Source organism: Salmo salar, chromosome 10 (assembly GCF_965601325.2).
Source record: "Salmo salar chromosome 10, fSalSal1, whole genome shotgun sequence".
In the NCBI taxonomy this organism is placed as follows: domain Eukaryota; kingdom Metazoa; phylum Chordata; class Actinopteri; order Salmoniformes; family Salmonidae; genus Salmo; species Salmo salar.
In genome coordinates this window covers 34,412,705-34,437,438 of record NC_138300.1, presented here as the reverse complement: position 1 = coordinate 34,437,438, position 24,734 = coordinate 34,412,705, and the positions used below count along the sequence as shown (strand labels likewise).

Genomic DNA, 24,734 nt, shown 5'->3' with positions numbered 1-24,734 from the left:
ACTTTGTGCTATTGTTTGTACAGATGAACGTGGTACATTCAGGCGTTTGGAAATTGCTCCCAAGGATGAACCAGACTTGTGGAGCTCTAAAAAATGTTTTCTGAGGTCTTGGCTGATTTCTTTTGATTTTCCCATGATGTCAAGTGTAGCAGTGTACTCTTCGCCCCAACCTGGGCTCGAACCAGGGACCCTTGCACACATTAACCACTGACACCCACGAAGCATCGTTACCCATCACGCCACAAAAGCCGCGGGAAAAGCCAAGGGGAAACCCTACTTCAAGTCTCAGAGCGAGTGACGTCACTGATTGAAACGCTATTAGCGCGCACCACCGCTAACTAACTAGCCATTTCACATCGGTTCCACAAGCAAAGAGGCACTGAGTTTGAAGGTAGGCCTTGAAATACATCCACAGGTACACCTCCAATTGACTCAAATTATGTCAATTAGCCTATCAGAAGCCATGACATATTTTTCTGGAATTTTCCAAGCCGTTTAAACGCACAGTCAACTTAGTGTATGTAAACTTCTAACCCAATGGAATTGTGATACAGTGAATTATAAGTGAAATAATCTGTCTGTAAACAATTGTTGGAAAAAATGACTTGTGTCATGCACAAAGTAAATGTGCGAACCGACTCGCCAAAACTATAGTTTGACAACAAGAAATTTGTGGAGTGGTTGAAAAACGAGTTTTAATGACTCCAACCTAAGTGTATGTAAACTTCTGACTTCAGCGTTCAGGTCCTGAAAGATGCAGGTATAAGGGCTGGAATACTTGAAAGAGAGAACTTGTTGCGAAGGGGAGTGCCTTGTGATACATCAGAGAGAGTGTATTTTGTAACAAAATACAGCACTGAAGCAGAGAACATTAAACTAATCCTTAAAAATAATTGGGGAATCATCTAAAGTGATACGCTACTAGCCAAGTCTTCCCTGAGCCACCAGTCATAAGCTTTAAGAGATGTCCTACCCTAAATGTCAAATTAGTCCACAGCTATCTTCCTGGTGACTCTCAAAAAACTTGGCTTGACCACAAACCCAGGGGCTCTTTTAAATGTAACCAGTGCAACCATTGCAGAAATATTGCACAGAAAAAGTATTTTGTTGACACAGCTTCTAAAATGGAGTATTAAGTCAAGCATTTCATTAACTGCAAAACCACTCATGTCATTTATAGATTGGAGTGTCCACAGTGTAAGGTGTTCTACATTGGACGGACAAAGAGACGCCTTCAAGACCGCCTAGCGGAACACAAGTACACCATATGGGTAGGCAATGAAGACTACCCCATGGCAAGGCACTACAAGTCCTTACACCATGGCAACCCTGCCTCCCTACAAGCTATGGGTATTGATCATGTTCCGGCCTCAATTAGAAAAGGGGACCGTCTTAAACAGTAAAACCAAAGGGAAAGTTTTGGGATTTACAAACTACAGGCCACTAAGAACCCTGGTTTAAATGAAGATACGGATTTGTCACCCTTCCTGTAGGGTCATGATAGGTCCATTTGCTCTCATCTAGTGGACATTTTGCTCAATTGCCCTCAGCTATGTTTAGACTTTTGTTGTTCATGTTTGCTGTGTTCTGGTGTACTATGGAATATATTGCATTCTTATTTTTGACACTTCTCCCAGTCATATTTAATGTTAGAACTACCTTTCTAAGTGTTCTGATACTTCTAGCTTGGAGTTACATTTTTTGATAACATAGCTACAGTATTTCACTTTTTAATGTGTATAGTATTGCTTACTAGGTGTGTCCAATCAATTTTGTAACCACTCCCTCTTCTAATTAGGGCTAATTGGAAAAGCATTTCAAAAGAGGACATTGTATTATTTCTTTGTACTCCCTGACGAAGGCCATGCAGCCGAAACGTGTAGGATTTTTAAATCTTTGTTTCTATTGAACATGCCATACAAATAAAGGCATTTTAATTAATTATATGAAGAGTGCCTTGGTCCTCCTTTCTTTTTGATGACCAATTCACCCCTTTTACCAAAGAGCACCTTCTGTCTACCAAAATGTACTATTGTGTACCTTAGTAGCGCCTCCCTTCCTCCTCTTTCTACTGGTTGAAAAACGAGTTTTAACGACTCCAACCTAAGTGTATGTAAACTTCCGACTTCAACTGTATGTTGGATTCACGTCTCCATCTCACCCAAGAATGAAAGTTAAATAAAGAATAGGACTAAATCAAATCAAACTTTATTTAAAGTTTGATTTGTTCTAGTCCTATTCTTTAACAAAAACATTTTTTAAATACTTTTTATTAATTGGTTTTAGATCGCAACAGAATCACAACAAACAAAATATACATTTCACCTAACAATCAGCATTTCATAAGACACTGTAATTGGTACTATGGTACAAGTCATTGTTGACCCTATGAAATAATAATACAAAACATTTATTTTTGGTTGAGATGGAGACTTGAATCCAACATATTTTTAATTTATTTATTTTACCAGGTAAGTTGACTGAGAACACATTCTCATTTACAGCAACAACCTGGGGAATAGTTACAGGGGAGAGGAGGGGGATGAATGAGCCAATTGTAAGCTGGGGATGATTAGGTGACTGATTGTATGAGGGCCAGATTGGGAATTTAGCCAGGACACCAGGGTTGACACCCCTACGATAAGTGCCATTGGATCTTTAGTGACCACAGAGAGTCAGGACACCCGTTTAATGTCCCATCCAAAAGACAGCACCCTACACAGGGCAATGTCCCCAATCACTGCCCTGGGATATTTATTTATTTTTTAGAACAGAGGAAAGAGTGCCTCCTACTGGCCCTCCAACACCACTTCCAGCAGCATTTGGTCTCCCATCCAGGACCAACCCTGCTGAGCTTCAGGAGCAAGCCAGCAGTGGGATGCAGGGTGGTATGCTGCTGGCAAATGTATTCATTTGTAGACAAACTGTAATTAAAGCCAGACTAAATCAGTGGCACGGATCAAACTATCCAAGCCGAAAATGTATCTGCATCTGCTTCAAATGTTGATATTTGGTTGTGTTGAAAACCAAACACAATTCAATATCCAAATTTGTCTACAAATTAATAGTTGTCCATCTCAAACAAAATCTAAGTTAAAGAATGGAGCTAAACCTAATCTAATCAAACTTTAAATGCACTTTAAATAAAGTTAGATTGGATTTAGTCCTATTCTTTAACTTAGATTTTTTGTTGAAATGGAGACTTGAATCCAAAATATGAATGATTAACTTGAAGATTATATTTTAAATCAACCCATGTTTGAAACCCTAGGCCTATCTATTGTACATTTATTTTGGTGAATCCTAAATATAAACTAGCTGCTAATGACTTTGTTTGCAAATGCTATGTAGGCCTAAATACTATCACTGATGATATGACTTATAAAGTACTGTTACATTTCATTTGCTCTCTTAAACCTACCCTTTGGAATGACTTAAATAGCAACAGTGAATATATGTCTTTATTAAGACATCGCTCAATAATCATTCTCACGATAGATGGCACATTGGTAGTAATCATTGAGTAAGGGACAAATATAAAAGCTAAGCAGTGCTAGGTTAAAACCCTCGATGGGAGACCAAATTAATAGCTGTAGATCAACTGTCCAGCCTATTTTTTTTAATAGTTGACATAACGTTGAAGATCTGACGTTGTAGTGGGGGGTTAAGTGCATTGTTCAAGGGCATAACGACATGCAATAGCATCTAGGATTTGAACCCAGCAACCCTCTGGTTGCCAGCTCATTACCGACAGATTTTTGCTGTCAGGCCCGGAATTCGAAGTGGCAACCCTCTCTAACCGCTAGGCTACCTGTCGACCTTGTAATTGCCAACAGGATTAATATCATACTGTGTACCTACCAATAGCTGCCCATAGACTGTAGGCCAGTCCAATTGACTCGCACCGAGTCTGCCTGAAAACAGAAAAGTAGCCTAGTGAGATGTTTTGCACACTCCAGTTTTCCATCCATAGCCTTTGAATTGTGTTGAAACGTGTGGGGGTCGCCACTATTTCGATCAATATCATATATTGATCAATTCAATTGACTAATAGTATTAGTTTCACGGTTGCTTATAGTATTAGTCCACCAAATATGCTAGCCCACTGTCTCCTATTATTTCAATGATCTCGCTCCACCTTCCCTTCTTCCACCGCCGAGCGCTCTCTCACGTTATACTACTTCTCACAGTGCGGGTTGGTAGCTGATGTCGGATGCTTGGTGGAGCAGTCGGATGCTTGGTGAAATGCTTGCGAGACAAGCAATCCGTTCCAGCCACTATTGAAAAAGAGAAAGGGGCGGTGATACATGAAGAGACATGGCTTCTAAAGAGATAACTGCCCCTTGTTTTGTCAGTGTGAGCAGGGATATTACAGGTAGGAATCACCATTATGTCGACCATTATTATCATATGTATGATGCACCGATTCTGTCTTTGACCATTGCCGTGTATGTGGTGGTCTGTGACTGGACAGAGGCTTTGGAGGTTTATGAAAAATACTGTTTTCATATCTGCCACAAAGCGTGGTGCCATTTTTTTGTATTTTAAGCTACACGTGCATTGCATTCATTTGATCACAAAGTTAAAAAGTTGTGTAAAGCAAAGACATCCTGCTTCCTCAGCCCAGCCGGCTGATCATGTAACATCTCTAACCCATAGGAAAAGAGGCGTTGTGAAAATCATCGTGTGTGCATCACGCATGGATTTACTCACTCATAATGCTATCTGCGTTCATAAATTCATGCCAGCTTTTAAGAATAGGAATTGTTACCGTCTCAGCGTGTTGGCAGTAAGCTTGCTCTTTTTTGTCTGCAGTTTGTGTGTGAAAGATGGAGGGGGAGCAGTATGCATTTTCTTGGCAACAATTTGTATGTATTCTTTGCTTTCCTTTCCTGTATTGAATGAGACAGACATGGCCACTAACCTACACTGCTCTTTCAGAGTATTATTTTATACCAGTGTTTCCCAACCCTGTTCCTCCAGTACCCCCAACAGTACACGTTTGTATTGTAACCCTGGACAAGCACACCTGATTCAACTAATCATCAAGCCAACAATGAGTTGAATGAGGTGTGTTTATCAAGGGCTAGAGCGTAAAGGTGTACTGTTGGGGGTACTCAAGGACCAGGGTTGGGAAACACTATTCTATACAGATGACAAGGCTGCCATTGAACTGACACCAGGTCTCACAACTTACACCATCAGGACTTAATCACACTTTCACTCACCTACACCACACACACATGCTCACATTAGCAGGGAGATTCTGAGTTCATTACTCCTAATGGCTCTATTAACCACACTGATAATTATTCCAGTGGAATAAAGATCTTTTAGTTTGCATACTACAAGGCAATTAACAGGTGATAATGGAAAAAATACAACAAGAAATAGAAAAACTGGAGAGAAAAAACAGGAGGTGTTTTGTCTCCATCCACTCTCACCAAGTACTGTATTTCATCTCTGGTTTCCATATTCTATTAAAATGCTCTCTATTTTATGGCTTCATTCTGTCCTCTCTCACATATCCTCGTTTTACTGGGCAATTTTTGTGTGCCTGCCATTGAAAATATTGCTGTCTTTCACTTTTTAATGAAACATACAATCGTTTTGGAGACTCAAGGGTTCTCTTCATCAATAGCATAGTTTAAGATACCAGAAGCAGGGTCATATTCTACAAAATAGACAGTGACTGTGTTTCTGTGCAGCCTCTGATTATCTCCCTGTTTCTAAAATGCCAGTATGTCAGTTTTAAATGAAAAGGGGTCCGCCTTAAGTCGGTTGGCGAAAGGGCTGTCCACTCGAAGGCCAAGCTTGTCACTCTCACTGATGTGCTGTATACTTGGTTGATTTGTGTGATTGTGTGTGTGAAATGTTTGCTGTGTGCATTAGTGTTTATCTGACCTGGGATGTTTTTCTATTTACAGAGAGTATCAGGAAGATTATTGACAAGTCCCCAACCAAGTTTATACGTGGCATTAAGCTTGACACCAAAAATGGCAAATCAGAGGATAGGATACTGGTGAGTAGTGTCTGAATAACTTACCGTGGTAAAAACAGCAGTTGCTATATTGATGTGCTGACTGAGTGGGTGGTATTCCCACAGATGATTGTTGAGCTTTTGATATAGAAGGGCTCTCCAGACCATCCACACACAGTACTATTCCACCCCTCACTACAGTGGATGGATACCACATAACACATTGGATGGAAACCTGATGGGTGGTCTATGAGAGACATGATGCAACATAGGCAGTATTGAAGTGCAATTAATTGCTATGGTCAGTTACATACTGAGTGCAAGCTATGGCCAGACTGGCCACATGCCATGAATATATTAAGTTGATAGGTTTCTGCTTCCCCACACCGGCTGTGCCTGTGCTCTGTATTGGGACAATGTAGAACAGAGAGGTCTGTAATAGCAGCAGCTTGGGGAGGCTCTGTCTCTCTGAGACCCTGGCGGTGGAGGCAATGCTGGGTGCGGGCGGACCACTGCCTTTGATACTGGGTGCTTTCATCAGAGAGTATGTGGGGCAAAGATGTGAAATCTCCATTTGTGGAGCTGCAGCCTTGCCAGCTCACAGGACTAAATCTGGGCCAGTGAGCTCTTTCAGTATAGATCACAACCTGTGTGAGTACAGCAAATAGGGAGAAGTATAAGAAACAGACCGACCAAATAACAAAAGCTGCTCAACACTTTTAGAAAGAAAGGTGCTATCTAGAACCTAAAAGGGTTCTGCGGCTGTCCCCATAGAAGAATCCTTTGAAAAAAAGCTTTTGGTTTCAGGTAGAACCCTTTTGGGTTCCATGTAGAACTAGGGTTCCATGTAGAACCAAAGGGTTATACTTGGACCCAATAGGGTTCTACCTGGAACCCAAAATGGTTTCTCCTATGGGGACAGCCGCAGAACCCCTTTGGAACCCTTTTTTCTAAGAGTGTAACAACTCCACATTAAACTGCATTGAAATGTTTTTGTGCTCCCCAAAAATGACCACAAGCCTTCCCCTCAACTCCCTGATGAGGCAATGGGCTGAACCCCCAGCAGGGCAGGCTAGGCCTTGGCAGAGAGTCGTTCCCTTGATGACTGCTTAATGATTCATTATGGTGCGAGTTGGAAGAGTTTTGCCTGTGCACCCTTTGATATTCAGTGTTTGGTATGTCTGTCTATCTGTCGGGACTATGTTATCTCTCCAGTCCCCACTGTCCAATCTCTCTCTGCTAAACTGTGCCTTTTTTTTAAACTCTGAACTGAATGTAATTGTAGTCTCTGTGGGGCATAGGATGAGGCTGAGGAGAGGGTTAGGATTTAAGGTGTCAAGGGAACGGGAAGTGTGAAATGCTTTCTTGCTATAAGGCTTGGGCTAGGGTTAATGTTTTAAAGCAGGTTCAGGATGGGGCTAGGGCCATTGTTTTTATTTCATGTCATGGTCAATGTACTGTAAATGAGGCTTTGGTTTCCTTGATTGTGAATTATTTAACCAGGATACTTCCAGTACTAGTTTGTGTATAACAGTCGCCTCTCCCCCTTATCAGTCCAATAAGAAAAGACAGGCATCTCTGCTCCAAAAACAGACACATGCATAATTAAATGCCACGATGAGTGTGGTATGTCCCTTTGATCTGGAAGTCTTTGATAAGGACTTTCCTCGGGGAACTGTCTCCCCACCCTTCTGTCCTGGGGGGGACTGTCTCCCCACCCTTCTGTCCTGGGGGGGACTGTCTCCCCACCCTTCTGTCCTGGGGGGGACTGTCTCCCCACCCTTCTGTCCTGGGGGGGACTGTCTCCCCACCCTTCTGTCCTGGGGGGGGACTGTCTCCCCACCCTTCTGTCCTGGGGGGGAACTGTCTCCCCACCCTTCTGTCCTGGGGGGGACTGTCTCCCCACCCTTCTGTCCTGGGGGGGACTGTCTCACCACCCTTCTGTCCTGGGGGGACTGTCTCCCCACCCTTCTGTCCTGGGGGGACTGTCTCCCCACCCTTCTGTCCTGGGGGGACTGTCTCCCCACCCTTCTGTCCTGGGGGGACTGTCTCACCTCCCTTCTCTCCAGCGTGATTTACTTGTATAAACTTATATGGTACAGTACACACACACTGTCTCCACCCCCTACCCAGGATACCTCCCCCCAACTCATCACATTAATGTGATACTATCTGCACGTTTTAATCAACTCCTTCAGACACACTGTCTCCACCCCCTACCCAGGATACCTCCCCCCAACTCATCACATTAATGTGATACTATCTGCACGTTTTAATCAACTCCTTCAGACACACTGTCTTTGAAGTGACTTGTTGGAAATGCAGGAGACTTGCTCTCTTTTTTTATCTCTCTCTCTAACATCAGACACACCCCTCGTTGTGGGGGGGTTTGATGTCGTGGGGGGGTTTGATGTCGTGTGGGGGTTTGATGTCGTGGGGGGGTTTGATGTCGTGTGGGGGTTTGATTTGGTGTGGGGGTTTGATGTCGTGGGGGGGTTTGATGTCGTGGGGGGTTTGATGTCGTGTGGGGGTTTGATGTCGTGTGGGGGTTTGATGTCGTGTGGGGGTTTGATGTCGTGGGGGGGTTTGATGTCGTGGGGGGGTTTGATGTCGTGTGGGGGTTTGATGTCGTGGGGGGGTTTGATGTCGTGTGGGGGTTTGATTTGGTGTGGGGGTTTGATGTCGTGGGGGGGTTTGATGTCGTGGGGGGGTTTGATGTCGTGTGGGGGTTTGATGTCGTGTGGGGGTTTGATGTCGTGGGGGGGTTTGATGTCGTGGGGGGTTTGATGTCGTGGGGGGGTTTGATGTCGTGGGGGGGTTTGATGTCGTGGGGGGGTTTGATGTCGTGTGGGGGTTTGATGTTGTGGGGGGGTTTGATTTGGTGTGGGGGTTTGATGTCGTGGGGGGGTTTGATGTCGTGGGGGGGTTTGATGTCGTGGGGGGGTTTGATGTCGTGTGGGGGTTTGATGTCGTGGGGGGGTTTGATGTCGTGTGGGGGTTTGATGTCGTGTGGGGGTTTGATGTCGTGGGGGGGTTTGATGTCGTGGGGGGGTTTGATGTCTTGGGGGGGTTTGATGTCGTGTGGGGGTTTGATGTTGTGGGGGGTTTGATGTTGTGTGTGTGTGTGTGTGTGTGTGTGTTGTGGCCGCCGGCAAGTGTTTGACTCTGATGGGTAGTCAAGCACCTCTCTCTCAAAATGCAACAGAGAGGGGGAGCCATCATTTAATTACTGCTTTTCATTAAGAGGGCATACTGTGTACTAGTGTTACTGGAGAGAGAACAAATGAGTGATGGCCACAAAGAGAAATGCAGAGGAGAAAATGTTCCTCCATCCCTCCTCAGCTACTTCTCTGAGAGCTGTTTTAAAGGGGCATCAGAGAGGAAGGGAGAGAGCGTCTGATAAATGTTTGTTTATCTGATGAAAATGTTACACTGTGCTTGAACAATATTTACTGAAGATTCTTCATTCTCCCCAGACATATGGACAGAAGGAGCATGAGACTAGGGCATAGAGATTGTGTTTGTAGCTCAAGGGGACTTAATGTGTGAGCGTACGTTTACAGTACATCTGTGTGCGTATGTGTGATTTATTTTAATGACTTCCCTATGTAACTATTATTGTTGTAATCATTTCTATAGAGCATTTTAATGCACAGCCTGCGAATGCAATCCTCCCCAGTGTACAGCTCAGCCCATCCATAGCATGATGTTGTGGAAAAAATATTCCTACCCAGATCAATAGATGAATACAGAGAGGACTCCACATTTCACTCTGCATTACCATGGCAACCCATCTGAGAATCTGATGCCCTTAGTGAGTTGAGTGTGCAGTGAACCTTTGCTCAGGTTGGATTTAATTTGTTCCTGTTTCTCTGGCTGTCTCAGGTTCTCACAACATGGAGACTCTATCTCCTGGTTGCCAAGGTTCCAACAAAGGTAGCCCACATGATCTGTATGTACAGTATTTACCACTTACCATGCACATAATTATCAGCATGTTAACAAATAGGTGCAAAATGTGGCGTTCATTGCAGATAGAGGTGACATTTAACTTCTTGGAGATCCGAGCCATGAACAGTCACCCAGAGCATCAGGTGAGTAACATAATGCCAGGTGAACTGAGGTTTTGAATGGCCATGTTAGTGCATTGTCCCTGTGGCCTCTTCATTACAACTGATTAGTTGTCTAAACAGATTTATTATGGAGTGTCAATCATCTCAACATCTGAGTAATTATTTTAAATCAGTTCATCTCATTATTTTGCATAATGGAGATATGAGGATCTGCGTTCCTGTAAGTAGAGCTACTGTAATCATATATTTCCTGCAGTTAACTGTCAGTTATCCATTTCAAACTTCAACATTATGCCATCAAAATCACTATAGTGCCTGTATCACTCTACAGTCATTGAAACTATGCTGTTTCTGTGCAGGTCGTCATAGACACGGACAAGTCCACTTATTCCTTGTGGCTACAGTCAAGTGACCACCTCAGTCATGTGGTCAGCCATGTTAACTTTGCCCTGTCCAGAATGTTTAACAACTCTGTGTTTGCGTAAGTGTCCATTCTTAGACAGCACAGACTCCTTTACCAGACAGTGTTGAAACCCAGACAAATAAGTAATGTTAGCTAATTTGTCTCTTCTAACTTAAACCTCCTTTTGTCCTCTCTCTCTCTCTTTCAGTCCTTCCATCTGTCAGTCAGACAGTGAACTTTCTGAGGGAAGCAGGAAGTACTCCCCCAGCTCAGAGACGTCTATGGAAACTCAGAGGGCCTGTGGTAAGAGACTCACAGGCAGGAAGGCAGGCATACAAAGACAGACAGACAGACAGACAGACAGACAGACAGACAGACAGACAGCATAAGCAGGCACGTGCACAGATAGGGCTCTACCTGTGCAGAGTACATGTCCCTTTGCCTTTCTAGTCTCCAAAGGGCCCTTTTGGGTGGTGGTATAATTTCCCCCAAAATTATAATTTTTGAATAAATATTTTGTCGTTGTTCGGCAGTCGTCGCGTGCGCCTGGTTGTGCCTGTTTCCCAGTCTGCCCTGTACGGAGATTGTGCGCGCTTGGTATCCAAACATGCATGGCTTGAGAGATGCGGTCGTGTGTGTGTGTGTGTGTGTGTGTGTGTGGTGTGTGTGTGTGTGTGTGGGGGGCTAACTACCTTGTTTAAATATCAACAGTACTGCCACTGTAGCATAACATTTGATTAACAGTTGATTCAGCCTACATCATCATCACTATTCAGTCTGGTTGGCTGATACGCTCAGCAGAGAGGCAGAAAGACATAGACAGGAGCGACTGTACCAACGCCCTCTGTCTGAACTCATCCCTTCTTCAGTCAGGATATGCACGTGTGTCAGGGCAGCAGCAACGCAGGTAGTCTAGACTCTAGCTATCCATCATATACAAAAATATCCACACAAGCCACTAGCTAGCTAGCCGTATATCATGAGTTAGGAGATTATGAACTTATTATTTGATTCGCGCATTGAAGATAAATCACAATCAGTCAAATAAATCGAGCTAGCTAGATGATCAGCTGAAAGCCCACCCTCTTTTCCAGATGTCAGTCATGAGGAACTGTATTTAGCTTGCTTTTGTGTGATGATGACTGAGTGTGTTGTTGCAGAAATAAATAGGTCTATGGTCAAAAAATGTTATATATTTCGAGATATGAATTATGAAGGGATGCGGGCATTTTGAGCACATGCCCCTTGAAAGGTCTCTTCACGTACCTGTGCATATGAGACAGATTCAGAAAGATGATAGATAGACAGTCATAGGAAATTGTTGAGTAATTTGATTAAGAGACAAATGGATAGAGAAACCCACTGCACTACATACAGTGTATAGCACATTTACAGTTGACATTTTAGTCATTTAGCAGACACTCTTATCCAGAGCAACGCACAGGTAGTAGATTCATCTTAAGATGGCTAGGTTCACAACTATATCTTTACACAGACATTGTAGAGTAATTGCACTGCTTGTTGTCTCTCTTTTTCCCTCCTTTCTTTTCCCTCTTTCCCTCACTGAAATAATCAAGTGCTCTTTAAACACTTCTCTCACCATCCACAATTTTTCTTCCTCTCTGTCTGTCTCAGGAGGGTTTTCGGAGACCTACGCTGCCCTGTGTGACTATAATGGAATCAGCTGCAAGGAGGAAGTGCAGTGGGTAAGCGCTATGGGAGGGGCGGGTTGTGTGTTAGTGCACTGGAGAGTTTTATACAACACTGTACTTTCAATTGAGGGGGTCATATATTATAGCAAGTGGACTCATGGGTAATCTTGTTCCTAGGATGTGGACACTATCTATCACTCCCAAGACAACAGGGAGTTTAATCTAGTGGACTTCAGCCACCTGGAAAGCAGGTGAGAGAAGGGGTGAGGGAAAGAAAGACAGAAAGAAAGAGGGCATGACTCTATCAAGTTGATGCTGCTGCAGCCTTAATAAATCCAGTTGGTAAATGTATATTAAGGGTATTGTGAAATGTACCTGTTTCAGTGCAGTAATTGTTGTGTGTTTATGACAGGGACTTGGCAGTTATTTTGGCCTCAATGGCGTACAATACATGGTTCACCAAACTATACTGTAAGGACATACGCATAGTAAGTATCCTTCTGTCTGTCTCTCCTTGTGCTTTAAATGGAAATTATTATGTGCGCAATGAAATGAGGTCATTTCTAATTTCAGGGGTCAGAGGTCACTGAGCAGGTTCTGCACACCCTCAGTAAGTCCTCCAGTCTGGAAGAGATCACTCTGGAGAATGCTGGTCTCAAATCGTGAGTTTTCCCTTGCTTCACACTTCTCACCCATACTTAAAAAAATAATAACAAGTGTGTTAGAACCTTAAACTAAAAAGTGTTTATGTGTGTCATTGTGTCTATGTCCAAATGTGTGTACTGTGTATTGTGTATGTTGCAGGGACTTTCCTCAGAAACTGTCAGTTGCGCTCTCAGAGAATCCTGCTTCTGTCATCCACTCTCTGAATCTGGCCCACAACACACTGGACAACCAAGGTACCAAGCAGATGCCTAACTTCCTGTTTGACTTCCACACTAGTTTGACTTCCACATTATGTTTGTTTTAGTGACATCTCTCCTCTGATGTAGGTGTGGCTAACCTCATCCAGCAAGTGTGTCGCCTCAGCAAAGGACTGCGTCTCCTCAACCTCTCCTCAACCTCCCTCAACTCCAAAGGTTTATTCCTCTTCACCTCTCCATCCTTCATTCGCTCAATCTCTCCATTTCTCTACTTTCCACACCCGGAGAGAAGGCCCCACCCCCCTGTCCTACTCCATGTTGCATAAGCATCCTCCTCTACACCTCAGTGTCCCCTGCCGTTAATACAAGGCGGTAATTCAGCAAGCAGGGACAGTCAGCTGGAGAATCAGTTAATGAACACCTCCAACTGTGTTTGGGTTTGACGAAGCAGCAATAGCTGACTGAACATGCCGCTAAGCCATGCATGCATGCTACTTTTCTAGCTGAGCTGGTATAAACCTCTGTACATCCTGTCATTCCCCCACCAACATCTCTGTGTGTTAACGTAATGTTTTGTCTACTCTACAAAGCTTCAAGAGTCATGATATGTCCCCACGGTAACCATCCTTCAGGCAGAATGCTCTGTGTTACTCCCCCACTTTTTAAATATTTCGAATTGGAATACTGAATATTTAATTAAGAATTATACTTCACACAGGTACGGATGAGAATCACGTAACTAAAAATATTCTGAAATTGGATCTTTTTGTTGTTGTGTACATTTGCATTAGCTAGCTGAATGCATCTCTCATGGCTTCCCCCTCCCTCTCTCTGTGTGTCTCAGGTGTGGTGTCTCTGTCTCAGGCTCTGTGCTCCAGTGATGAGTATTCTAACTCTTTGCTGCACCTGGACCTGAGCAAGAACCCTGGGTTCCTGTCTGGGGAGGATGCCTCGGTCAGAAAACACACACATATACACTTACTCATACTCTGTAAACAAACCAACAGTATAGTAAATGCACTGCTGATGCCTTATGAGTCAGTTTCTCAGTTAACCATCTTGTCTCTCTCTTTCTTTAGAATCTGTGCCTGTTCCTGTCCCAGCCTAATTGTCTGGTGCATTTGGACCTGTCTGGCACTGACTGTTCTGTTGACTCGGTAAGAATCTCATGTCTCTGAGAATTTGATTGCACACTTATAGAATTAAGCATTTTAAAGAGTTTATCTGCAACTTCTGTCTTTTTCTTCCTCTATAATCCCCAACCGCGGTCTTTTTCTCTCTCCCACTAAAACTGCACATCACAACTCTCGCTTCTCTCACGTAGCTATTTGGGGCTCTGCTGAGGGGTTGTTGTGCCGATCTCTCCTACTTGAATCTCTCCAAAAATACCTTCTCCCACAGGTTAGTCGCATCCTTGAGATGAACTATTTCTTTGGTGTAATGTGGCAGAAAAACGCTTTGAGGCTCGGTGTGAAGATGGAAGGCACATTTTTAGAGAGGGATCTTTTTTTTCTTAAAATCCTCAGGCTTGATCTTTCGCTCTCTTTTTCTTTTCACTCTTATCTGTCTTATCTCTGTCGTTCCCTTCAATGTGAAATCAGAAATAAGCTTTGTGGGAATCACTGGAACATTGTGTTCCTTTCTGTAGTTGTGTCTGTGGTTTTAAACTCCTAGAGCTGTCTGCATAGATAAGACTCATGAATATGAAGCAGAGCTATTTATCATCTGACCCCACTTGCTCCCTCATCTTTGACCAGCTCCATTGTCTCAGTCTCATTCCATCTGAATTCGCTCTCCACTCATACCAGGTTCTTATTTACCCTGACTATCAACAACTAACCACTCACCTTCTATCGCTTTTCCCACCCACTCCATCTCTACTTCTTCCTCTCCTCTCTCATTCATCTCACTCTGACCTCGCTCCTCTCCCAGGAAAGTGAAGGAGACCCTGCCGTTGTTCTGTCAGTTTTTCAGCTCGGCCTTCAGTCTCACCCATGTCAGCCTGGCCTCTATGAAGCTGCCCCCTGAGGCCCTGAGGTCAGTTCCCCTATTCTCCCCTGGTCTCTCTCTGTCACACCTTCATCTCACTGGAGTGACTGGGGCCAGGCTACCTGCACAACACACACTGTTCACCATGACAAATGACACTACGTTAAAGGGTGTGAATTTCCAGAAAGAGAAAGAAGCTAAAAGATTTTTGTTGTAAACACCTTTTCCCCTTATGTTTATTTTTCCCTCTCTCTTTCTTTAGGTCTCTCTTCATTGGCCTGACCACAAACCCTCACGTGAATGACCTACACCTGGACATTAGTGGCTGTGAGGTACAAGTCTGTCACTCTGTACACAACATTCAATTCCTGCTGGCCTTTATATAATTGACCATGTCTATCTCTCTGGCATTCATTGCTTATGTTTCCAATAAGGACTTACTGAGCAGTAGCTATAGATGAAAACTATGTCAAGGTCTCCCGTTATTGTGCTTTGGATGTCCTCCTCCTCTCACACTGTCTGTCTGTCTGTCTGTCTGTCTGTCTGTCTGTCTGTCTGTCTGTCTGTCTGTCTGTCTGTCTGTCTGTCTGTCTGTCTGTCTGTCTGTCTGTCTGTCTGTCTGTCTGTCTGTCTGTCTGTCTGTCTGTCTGGTCTGTCTGTCTGTCTGTCTGTCTGTCTGTCTGTCTCTCTCAGCTGAAATCTGCAGGAGCTTCTGTGATCCAGGAGCTGTTCCCTAGGCTCTCCTCCATCGCCACTCTGGACATCTCAGACAACGGTGAGCAGAATGACAGACTGCACCACTATGGCACAGTGTGATACTCTGCACCACTTAAGCCAGTTTTGTGTGAGGGGGTTGTCTGTTTGACCTTGTTTTGTATGAGGGGATGGTGTGTGTTTGATGTAGTTGTGTTTACAGGGCTGGATGCACACCTTCTCTCAGTTCTACCAGCTCTCTCCAGACACACCTCCCTAAAGCACCTGTATCTGGGCAAGAACTTCAACATCAAGGGCAGGTACAGTACTACAGAGGCAGTGTGTGTGTGTGTGTGTGTGTGTGTGTGTGTGTGGTGTGTGTGTGTGTGTGTGTGTGTGTGTGTGTGTGGTGTGTGTGTGTGGTGTGTGTGTGTGTGTGTGTGTGTGTGTGTGTGTGTGTGTGTGTGTGTGTGTGTGTGTGTGTGTGAGTGAGGTCAGTTTGCGTCAGAGCTTGATTTTCCTCAGGCAGACTAGGATGATTACGATAGCAGCAGGAAATGACTAGTGCCAGAGCTCCTGCTGAGTGTAGCCTGAACTGCCTCTCTCCCCATGGATCTATGTACAGGGTGTTGGAGGAAATCCTACACAAGCTGGTCCAACTCATACAGGAAGAGGAGTGTGTGAGTGAGAATGCGTCACAATTCACACATCATTCACACATTACACACAATTGAATATTCACTGATTGTACAGAAACTCATTGTGAAATACTGATATTCTCCACGCACACAGACTGTATTGTATATGGTATTCTCTCATACATACATACTCTTTATTTTCTACAGTACAGTGTTTCCCTTCGAGTACCTTGCCTTCAGAAAGTATTCAGACCCTTTGACTTTTTCCACCTTTGTTTAGGATACATCCTTAGTCTAAAATGTATTTAAAAAAAGAAAAAATCCTCATCAATCTACACACATTACCCCATAATGACAAAGCAAAACTGTTTTTTAGAATTATTTTTCTAATTTTTTTATTTATTTTTTTTGGGGGGGGAGAAATATCACATTTGCTTAAGTATTCAGACCCTTTACTCAGTACTCTGTTGAAGCACCGTGGCAGCGATTACAGCCTTGAGGCTACTTGGGTATGACGCTACAAGCTTAGCACACCTGAGTTCTCCCATTTTTCTCTGTAGGTCCTCTCAAGCTCTGTCAGGTTGGATGGGGAGCGTCACAGCTATTTTCAGGTCTCTTCGGAGATGTTGGATTGGGTTCAAGTCCGGGCTCTGGCTGGGCCACTCAAGGACATTCAGAGACTTGTCCCGAAGCCACTCCTGCTTTGTCTTGACTGTGTGCTTAGGGTCGTTGACCTGTTGGAAGGTGAAAATTCGCCCCAGTCTGAGGTCCTGAGCGCTCCGGAGCAGATTTTTATCAAGGATCTCTGTACTTTGCTCCGTTCATCTTTGCCTCGATCCTGACTAGTCTCCCAGTCCCTGCCGCTGAAAAACAGGGATGGTGCCAGGTTACCTCCAGACGTGACGCTTGGCATTCAGGCCAAAGATTTCAATCTTGGTTTAATCAGACCAGAGAATCTTGTTGCTCATGATCTGAGAGTCCTTTAGGTGCCTTTTGGCAAACTCCAAGCTGGTTGTCATGTGCCTTTTACTGAGGAGTGGCTTCCATCTGGGCACTCTACCATAAAGGCCTGATTGGTAGAGTGCTGCAAAGATAGTTGTCCTTCTGGAAGGTTCTCCCATCTCCACAGAGGAACTCTGGAGCTCTGTCAGAGTGACCACCGGGTTCTTAGTCACCTCCCTGACCAAGGCCCTTCTCCCCCGATTGCTCAGTTTGGCCGGGCGGCCAGCTCTAGGAAGAGTCTTGGGGGTTCCAAACTTCTTCCATTTAAGAATGATGGAGGCCACTGTGTTCTTGGAGACCTTCAATGCTGCAGACATTTTTTGATATCCTTCCCCAGATCAGTGTCTGTGACGTAATCCTGTCTCGGAGCTCTATGGACAATTCCTTCAACCTCATGGCTTGGTTTTTACTCTGACATGCACTGTCAACTGTGGGACCTTATATAGACAGGTGTGTGCCTTTCCAAATCATGTCTAAATCAATTGAATTTACCACAGGTGGACTCCAATGAAGTTGTAGAAACATCTCAAGGATGATCAATGGAAACAGGATGCACCTGAGCTCAACTTCGAGTCTCATAGCAAAGGGTCTGAAAACTTATGTAAATAAGGAATTTCAGTTTTTTTATTTGTATTAATTTGTATATCACTCCATGGCCCTGTTACTGTGGGCTGTAACATATTGTGCCCTCTGAATTATTCCCTTTGTGTACAAAACTGACACATTACAAATGCTAAATTCCTCAGTTCCTCCTCAGCACTGCTGCCACCTGTTCCCAGCTGTATTTAACCATCTCTCTCCACTGTCATCTCCTTCTCCTTTATTTTTCTGTCCTCTGTTCTGTCCTACCCTTTTTCTTCTGCTTTACCTCTCTCCTGCTCTCCACCCTATCCCATCTCCCTCCATCCTCACCCTCTCTCTCCCCTCTCCCCTATCCCTCCCCAGGCCCTCCAGTCCCTCTCACTGGCTGACTCGCGACTGCGTTCTCGGGGCACAGTGCTGGTAAACGCTCTGGGCAGCAACACCTGTCTGCGAAAGGTGGACCTGAGTGGGAACAGCCTGGAGGACATTGGAGCCAAGATGCTGAGCAAAGCCCTACAGATCAACACCACACTCAGGCAAGAGACAGGGAGGGAAAGAGATATAAGGTATGGTTGTGTTTGATACTGGTTCTCCCCTGTCCTGACAGGAGTGACTTGGTTGGATGGTTATGGTTGTGTTTGACACTGGTTCTCCCCTGTCCTGACAGGAGTGACTTGGTTGGATGGTTATGGTTGTGTTTGACACTGGTTCTCCCCTGTCCTGACAGGAGTGACTTGGTTGGATGGTTGTGTTTGACACTGGTTCTCCCCTGTCCTGACAGGAGTGACTTGGTTGGATGGTTGTGTTTGACACTGGTTCTCCCCTGTCCTGACAGGAGTGACTTGGTTGGATGGTTGTGTTTGACACTGGTTCTCCCCTGTCCTGACAGGAGTGACTTGGTTGGATGGTTGTGTTTGACACTGGTTCTCCCCTGTCCTGACAGGAGTGACTTGGTTGGATGGTTGTGTTTGACACTGGTTCTCCCCTGTCCTGACAGGAGTGACTTGGTTGGATGGTTGTGTTTGACACTGGTTCTCCCCTGTCCTGACAGGAGTGACTTGGTTGGATGGTTGTGTTTGACACTGGTTCTCCCCTGTCCTGACAGGAGTGACTTGGTTGGATGGTTATGGTTGTGTTTGACACTGGTTCTCCCCTGTCCTGACAGGAGTGTGACGTGGGATCGTAACAACACCTCAGCTACAGGATTCCTGGATGTGGCTCGAGCCCTTGAACAGTGAGATTGTTTGTGCCTCTCTCTGTCTCTCTCTCTCTCACACACACACACACACACACACACACACACACACACACACACACACACACACACACACACACACACACACACACACACAGACTTCTAAGCAAGACATTTGATTTAAATAGGATCCAAGAGACATTGCGGTACCTGAAGTTCTGTCTAATTTACATTCACTGTTGTTCTGAGTATTTTCAGAATTAGCTGGCTAATATATAAACTCAGGTACACAGGAACCAAACCTAGCTTACTTTACACACAGGACTAAACACGTACTTGTGAGGGTCAGCCAGAGAGCTTACTTTACACACAGGACTAAACACGTGCTTGTGAGGGTCAGCCAGAGAGCTTACTTTACACACAGGACTAAACACGTGCTTGTGAGGGTCAGCCAGAGAGCTTCGACTTCTCCTTAATCAGGCTGCAATAATCAAAGCATTGCTCATCCTATCACAGTGTCATCTTCCAGCATCATGTGGGGGAATTCTGGGAGTTCTGTCCACTGGGGATATTAAGGCTTGGGTCTCTAACTGTTTTTCTGCAGCTCTCTTTCTGTTTCCTTCCTTTCGGTCTCCTTCCTAATTCAAACCCCTTCTCTTTCTTTTAACTCTGCCGGTGGTTTTTGTCTCAGTAACTTCACCTTGCAGTACATGCCCCTCCCCCTCAGTGACATCAGCCAGGCGTACCGTAGTACCTCCGAGAGGACAGAGCAGGCACTGACCAAGGTGGGCTCCTGACGCTTCCCAAGTTCATCTGCACCCATCTCAATTCCTCCCTCCATTCCTCTGTTAACCATCCTCTCATCTCATCTGCCTTGTCCTTTCCTCCCCTGCTTTTTTTCTCTGCTGGGGATCTACCATCACCAACCCTTTCCTGCTTTTTCCATTTAAAATTACACCGCTTCATTACCACATATGACCATATTGCCAGTGTGAGTGAATGTTTTTTATCTGTGGTCATCAGATCCAGCGTGCTCTGCTGCGGAACAACCAGACTCAGTGCTTCTCTCAGAGACAGGCTCTACGGCTGCACCAGGGCCTGGTCACCAGCACTGCTGAACAGGTAGATGCAGCATATGTATATTATTCATGTGTGTGTGATTGCGAGAGAGTGAGTTGAGCCATCACGAGAGCAATATGTGTGTATTGTAAACCTCTGTCTTTTACTGACGTTCCTCCTGCTTGTCTGTTCTCTGTTTCCCAGGTGATGGAGCGTCTGAGTGTGTGTGTGCAGCAGCAGGTGTGTGTGCTGCGTGGAGTAGGGGAGATGGAGGAGATTCAAGCTGCTAAACAGGTGCTGAAGGAGGCCAGAAACTCCCGTGCGGTGAGTGTGTGTACATGCCTGAATCATTTCTCTAACATCTGGAGTGTAGGTGAGTTTAAAGTGTTAATTGTATGTCTTTGTGTATTCATATTAGAGGTCGACCGATTATGACTTTTCAACACCGGTACCGATTATTGGAGGACCAAAAAAAGCCGATACCGATTAATTGGCCAATTGTTATTTTAATTGTATTTATTTGTAATAATGACAATTACAACAATACTGAATGAACACTTATTTTAACTTAATATAATACATCAATAAAATCAATTTAGCCTCAAATAAATAATGAAACATGTTCAATCTGGTTTAAATAATGCAAAAACCAAGTGTTGGAGAAGAAAGTAAAAGTGAAATATGTGCCATGTAAAAAAGCTAACGTTTAAGTTCCTTGCTCAGAACATGAGAACATATGAAAGTTGGTGGTTCCTTTTAACATGAGCCTTCAATATTCCCAGGTAAGAAGTTTTTGGTTGTAGTTATTATAGGAATTATAGGACTATTTTTCTCTATACCATTTGTATTTCATATACCTTTGACTATTGGGTGTTCTTACAGGCACTTTAGTATTGCCAGTGTAACAGTATAGCTTCCGTCCCTCTCCTCGGCCCTACCTGGGCTCGAACCAGGAACACATCGACAACAGCCACCCTCGAAGCATCGTTACCCATCGCTCCACAAAAGCCGCGGCCCTTGCAAAGCAAGGGAACAACTACTCCAAGTCTCAGAGCGAGTGACGTTTGAAACGCTATTAGCGCTCACCCCGCTAACTAGCTAGCCATTTCACATCGGTTACACCAGCCTAATCTCGGGAGTTGATAGGCTTGAAGTCATAAACAGCTCAATGCTTGAAGCACAGCGAAGAGCTGCTGGCAAACGCACGAAAGTGCTGTTTGAATGAATGCTTACGAGCATGCTGCTGCCTACCATCGCTCAGTCAGACTGCTCTATCAACTATCAAATCATAGACTTAATTATAACATAATAACACACAGAAATACAAGCCTTTGGTCATTAATATGGTCAAATCCGGAAACGATCATTTCGTAAACAAAACGTTTATTCTTTCAGTGAAATACGGAATCGTTCCGTATTTTATCTAACGGGTGGCATCCCTAAGTCTAAATATTGCTGTTACATTGTACAACCTTCAATGTTATGTCATAATTATGTACAATTCTGGCAAATTAATTACGGTCTTTGTTAGGAATAAATGGACTTCACACAGTTCGCAACGAGCCAGGCGGCCCAAACTGCTGCATATACCCTGACTGCTTGCACGGAATGCAAGAGAAGTGACACAATTTCTCTAGTTATAAGAAATTCATGTTAGCAGGCAATATTAACTAAATATGCAGGTTTAAAAATATATACTTGTGTATTTATTTTAAAGAAAGGCATTGATGTTTATGGTAAGTACACATTGATGCAACGACAGTGCTTTTATCGCGAATGCGCTTGTTAAATCATCACCCGTTTGGCGAAGTAGTCTGTCATTCGATGAGAAATTAACAGGCACCGCATCGATTATATGCAATGCAGGACACGCTAGATAAACTAGTAATATCATCAACCATGTGTCGTTAACAAGTGATTATGTTAAGATTGATTTTTTTATAAGATAAGTTTAATGCTAGCTAGCAACTTACCTTGGCTTCTTGCTGCCCTCGCGTAACAGGTATTCAGCCTGCCACACAGGCTCCTCGTGGAGTGCAATGTAAGGCAGGTGGTTAGAGCGTTGGACTAGTAACCGGAAGGTTGCAAAAACGAATCCCTGAGCCGACAAGGTAAAAATCGTTCGTTCTGCCCCTGAACAAGGCAGTTAACCCCGTTCCTAGGCCGTCATTGAAAATAAGAATGTGTTCTTAACTGACTTGCCTAGTTAAATAAAGGTGTAAAAAAAAAACGGCCACAATCGGTGTCCAAAAATACCGATGACCAATTGTTATGAAAACTTGAAATCGGCCCTAATTAATCGGCCATTCCGATTAATCGCTCGATCTCTAATTCATATGACCCCCCAACCGTCTCTCTCAATTAAATTTCAATTTAAGGGGCTTTATTGGTATGGGAAACATATGTTTCCATTGCCAAAGCAAGTGAAATAGATAATAACAAAAGTAAAATAAAGTATAAGAAATTAACAGTAAACATTACACAAAAGTTCCATGAGATAAAGACATTTCAAAAGACGTATTGTCTATATACAATGTTGTAATGATGTGCAAATAGTTACAGTACAAAAGGGAAAATAAATACATATAAATATTGGTTGTATTTACAATGGTGTTTGTTCTTCACTGGTTTATCTCTCGCTCTTTTTATGTATTTATTTTCTCTCTCTCAGCTGTACCCCTCTCTCTGTGAGCTAGCTCATGTGCTGTCAGTAGACGGGCCAGTCAGACAGAGACTGGACCAACTGGCAGGGGAACTGACCAAAGCAGCTGACAAGGAACTACAGGTATACTGCTCAATACTGTACGTCACTCATTCAACATCATCTGTTTACTTACTCCTTCACCATTTCTCAATCAAACATAGACATAGTTGTTTATTTGTTTGTTTAATTGGTTGTTTGATTGACAGGTGATTGTTGATTCCATGGTGTCTCTCTGTCGTGAGTTGTGCCCGCTGTCCTCCTCTGCAGCAGAGAGATTAAGTCCTCGGCTCTCGTCTGTCTCGGAGCGCATCTCCATCCCTCGCTCCGCCATCCGCACAGCCTTGATGGAGAGAGCAGCACAGGACATTCACAGAGCGCTGGAGTAAGGGGGAGGGAGGGAGGGAGATAAGCAATGCAGCCTTCTTTGTTCAATTGAATCAGTGTGGGTATCTGTGAACTTATTCTACCATACTCTCTTCTCCCTCCTCTCTGCCCTGCCCTCCCTCTCCCTTTCCACCCCACACTTTTTGTCTTTCTCCCCCTCTCTCAGGGAGGTGAAGCTCTCAGTGGTCTCCTATCTCACCAACACCATCGTGGATCAGATCTTGCAAGAGCTCTACGCCACTCACAAGACTCTGGTATAGACACGCTGCCATCTGTCTGTGTTTCTGTCTATCTATATGGGCTTGTGTCAGGAGAATTTTCAATCCCAATGATAATAATTAACAATCAATAAGCTTTGACTAATCCCCAAGGTTTGTAAGACACTGGGTTAATAATAATTAGGCAAAGACTCAGCTTCTGCAAAAGGTTCGTACAGTTTATTCAGAGAACGTTCTGAAGTCCATTATACAAAGACATTCATTTTATGCTCACTCCCTACTTACGCACATACCTCCACACAAACAGTAGATATCCTACACACATACATACACACGAACAGTAGGTGAGTTGTATCCCTCTCCAGAGTTCTCACCACTGTTTATCACTACCCAGCGCTGTTCGTTCCATTCCCCCGAGATTAGAGGAACCTTGAGAGGTACTCCCTGTCCTATCATAAGGTTCTCAGAGTTTCTAGCTAGGTCGGGTCAAACACAGTCTAATTGTTCTCGATATTTTCTTAGGCACACACATACACACACATTTCTCTTCCTCCCGGGTCTCTACTAAACCTTATGGGACTTACGTTTAGTACTTTAATTATTCATTATACATGCTACATAAACTACTAATTAGTTACGTTTCAGGGTGGGATTCTTTAATCATTACCTTTAAACATATAATTCCCTTATCAGCTTGTCATCTTTTGCTTACAATTATTGGTAAAGCTTTACTTGAAAGGGGTATACAGGCATTCATAACACTATTACACTTTTGCAGTATCATTCATAGAAACATTCATAACACCTTTATGAAATCAGTCAGAACACATTTATGACTGTTGCAGTATTATTCATAACAAACTTCATAATACATTTATTGAAGTGTATTGTCTGATCCCTGTCCCAGACGTGTCAGGTGTCCCAGGTGAAGCGCTGGGAGGTGACATGTGACGGAGGAACAGGTCTGAGGTCACACAGACACAGAGACTCTCTGGACCTCACAGATGATGAGATGGGCACCAGTATAGTGAGCATTGTGTGTTGGGATTGTCTGCTTAGGGTGTGTGTGGTATGTGTGAGCGTATGTGTTTTGTGATTGTCTGTTTGGGATGTGTTTGTTTGATTTTGCTTTTACATCTTTCTCTGCCTTCTCTAGGACACAATTGCCATTAAGAAGCATAGCTCTAGAACTAGACGTATTCGACCTGTCTCTACCAGGCTGAGTGAGTATGCCTCCGTACCACTATCGCTCTCTTTCTCTCTCACTTCCTACCTGCTCTCTTTTAGAGGTCATTAGTG

General features: G+C 44.0%; 1 protein-coding gene across 1 annotated transcript in view; it reads left to right on the top strand.

The window, feature by feature from the left end:
* Positions 1 to 4,157: 4,157 nt before the first annotated feature.
* LOC106560284 (capping protein, Arp2/3 and myosin-I linker protein 3) overlaps positions 4,158 to 24,734 on the top strand; it is a 40,634-nt gene continuing 20,057 nt past the window's right edge. Inside the window, exons 1-30 of the mRNA XM_014123024.3 lie at positions 4,158 to 4,375; positions 5,928 to 6,022; positions 9,866 to 9,916; positions 10,015 to 10,074; positions 10,413 to 10,534; positions 10,665 to 10,759; positions 12,092 to 12,162; positions 12,286 to 12,359; positions 12,521 to 12,596; positions 12,682 to 12,770; positions 12,913 to 13,007; positions 13,101 to 13,187; positions 13,816 to 13,925; positions 14,051 to 14,128; positions 14,296 to 14,372; positions 14,904 to 15,008; positions 15,223 to 15,292; positions 15,654 to 15,735; positions 15,877 to 15,973; positions 16,279 to 16,333; positions 18,239 to 18,411; positions 19,041 to 19,109; positions 19,762 to 19,855; positions 20,094 to 20,192; positions 20,334 to 20,453; positions 22,801 to 22,914; positions 23,040 to 23,215; positions 23,384 to 23,471; positions 24,343 to 24,462; positions 24,592 to 24,658. Of these exons, the coding sequence (XP_013978499.1) occupies positions 4,318 to 4,375; positions 5,928 to 6,022; positions 9,866 to 9,916; positions 10,015 to 10,074; positions 10,413 to 10,534; positions 10,665 to 10,759; positions 12,092 to 12,162; positions 12,286 to 12,359; positions 12,521 to 12,596; positions 12,682 to 12,770; positions 12,913 to 13,007; positions 13,101 to 13,187; positions 13,816 to 13,925; positions 14,051 to 14,128; positions 14,296 to 14,372; positions 14,904 to 15,008; positions 15,223 to 15,292; positions 15,654 to 15,735; positions 15,877 to 15,973; positions 16,279 to 16,333; positions 18,239 to 18,411; positions 19,041 to 19,109; positions 19,762 to 19,855; positions 20,094 to 20,192; positions 20,334 to 20,453; positions 22,801 to 22,914; positions 23,040 to 23,215; positions 23,384 to 23,471; positions 24,343 to 24,462; positions 24,592 to 24,658 (2,767 nt within the window). The 5' untranslated portion in view covers positions 4,158 to 4,317. The remainder of the gene's footprint in view (positions 4,376 to 5,927; positions 6,023 to 9,865; positions 9,917 to 10,014; positions 10,075 to 10,412; positions 10,535 to 10,664; positions 10,760 to 12,091; positions 12,163 to 12,285; positions 12,360 to 12,520; positions 12,597 to 12,681; positions 12,771 to 12,912; positions 13,008 to 13,100; positions 13,188 to 13,815; positions 13,926 to 14,050; positions 14,129 to 14,295; positions 14,373 to 14,903; positions 15,009 to 15,222; positions 15,293 to 15,653; positions 15,736 to 15,876; positions 15,974 to 16,278; positions 16,334 to 18,238; positions 18,412 to 19,040; positions 19,110 to 19,761; positions 19,856 to 20,093; positions 20,193 to 20,333; positions 20,454 to 22,800; positions 22,915 to 23,039; positions 23,216 to 23,383; positions 23,472 to 24,342; positions 24,463 to 24,591; positions 24,659 to 24,734) is intronic.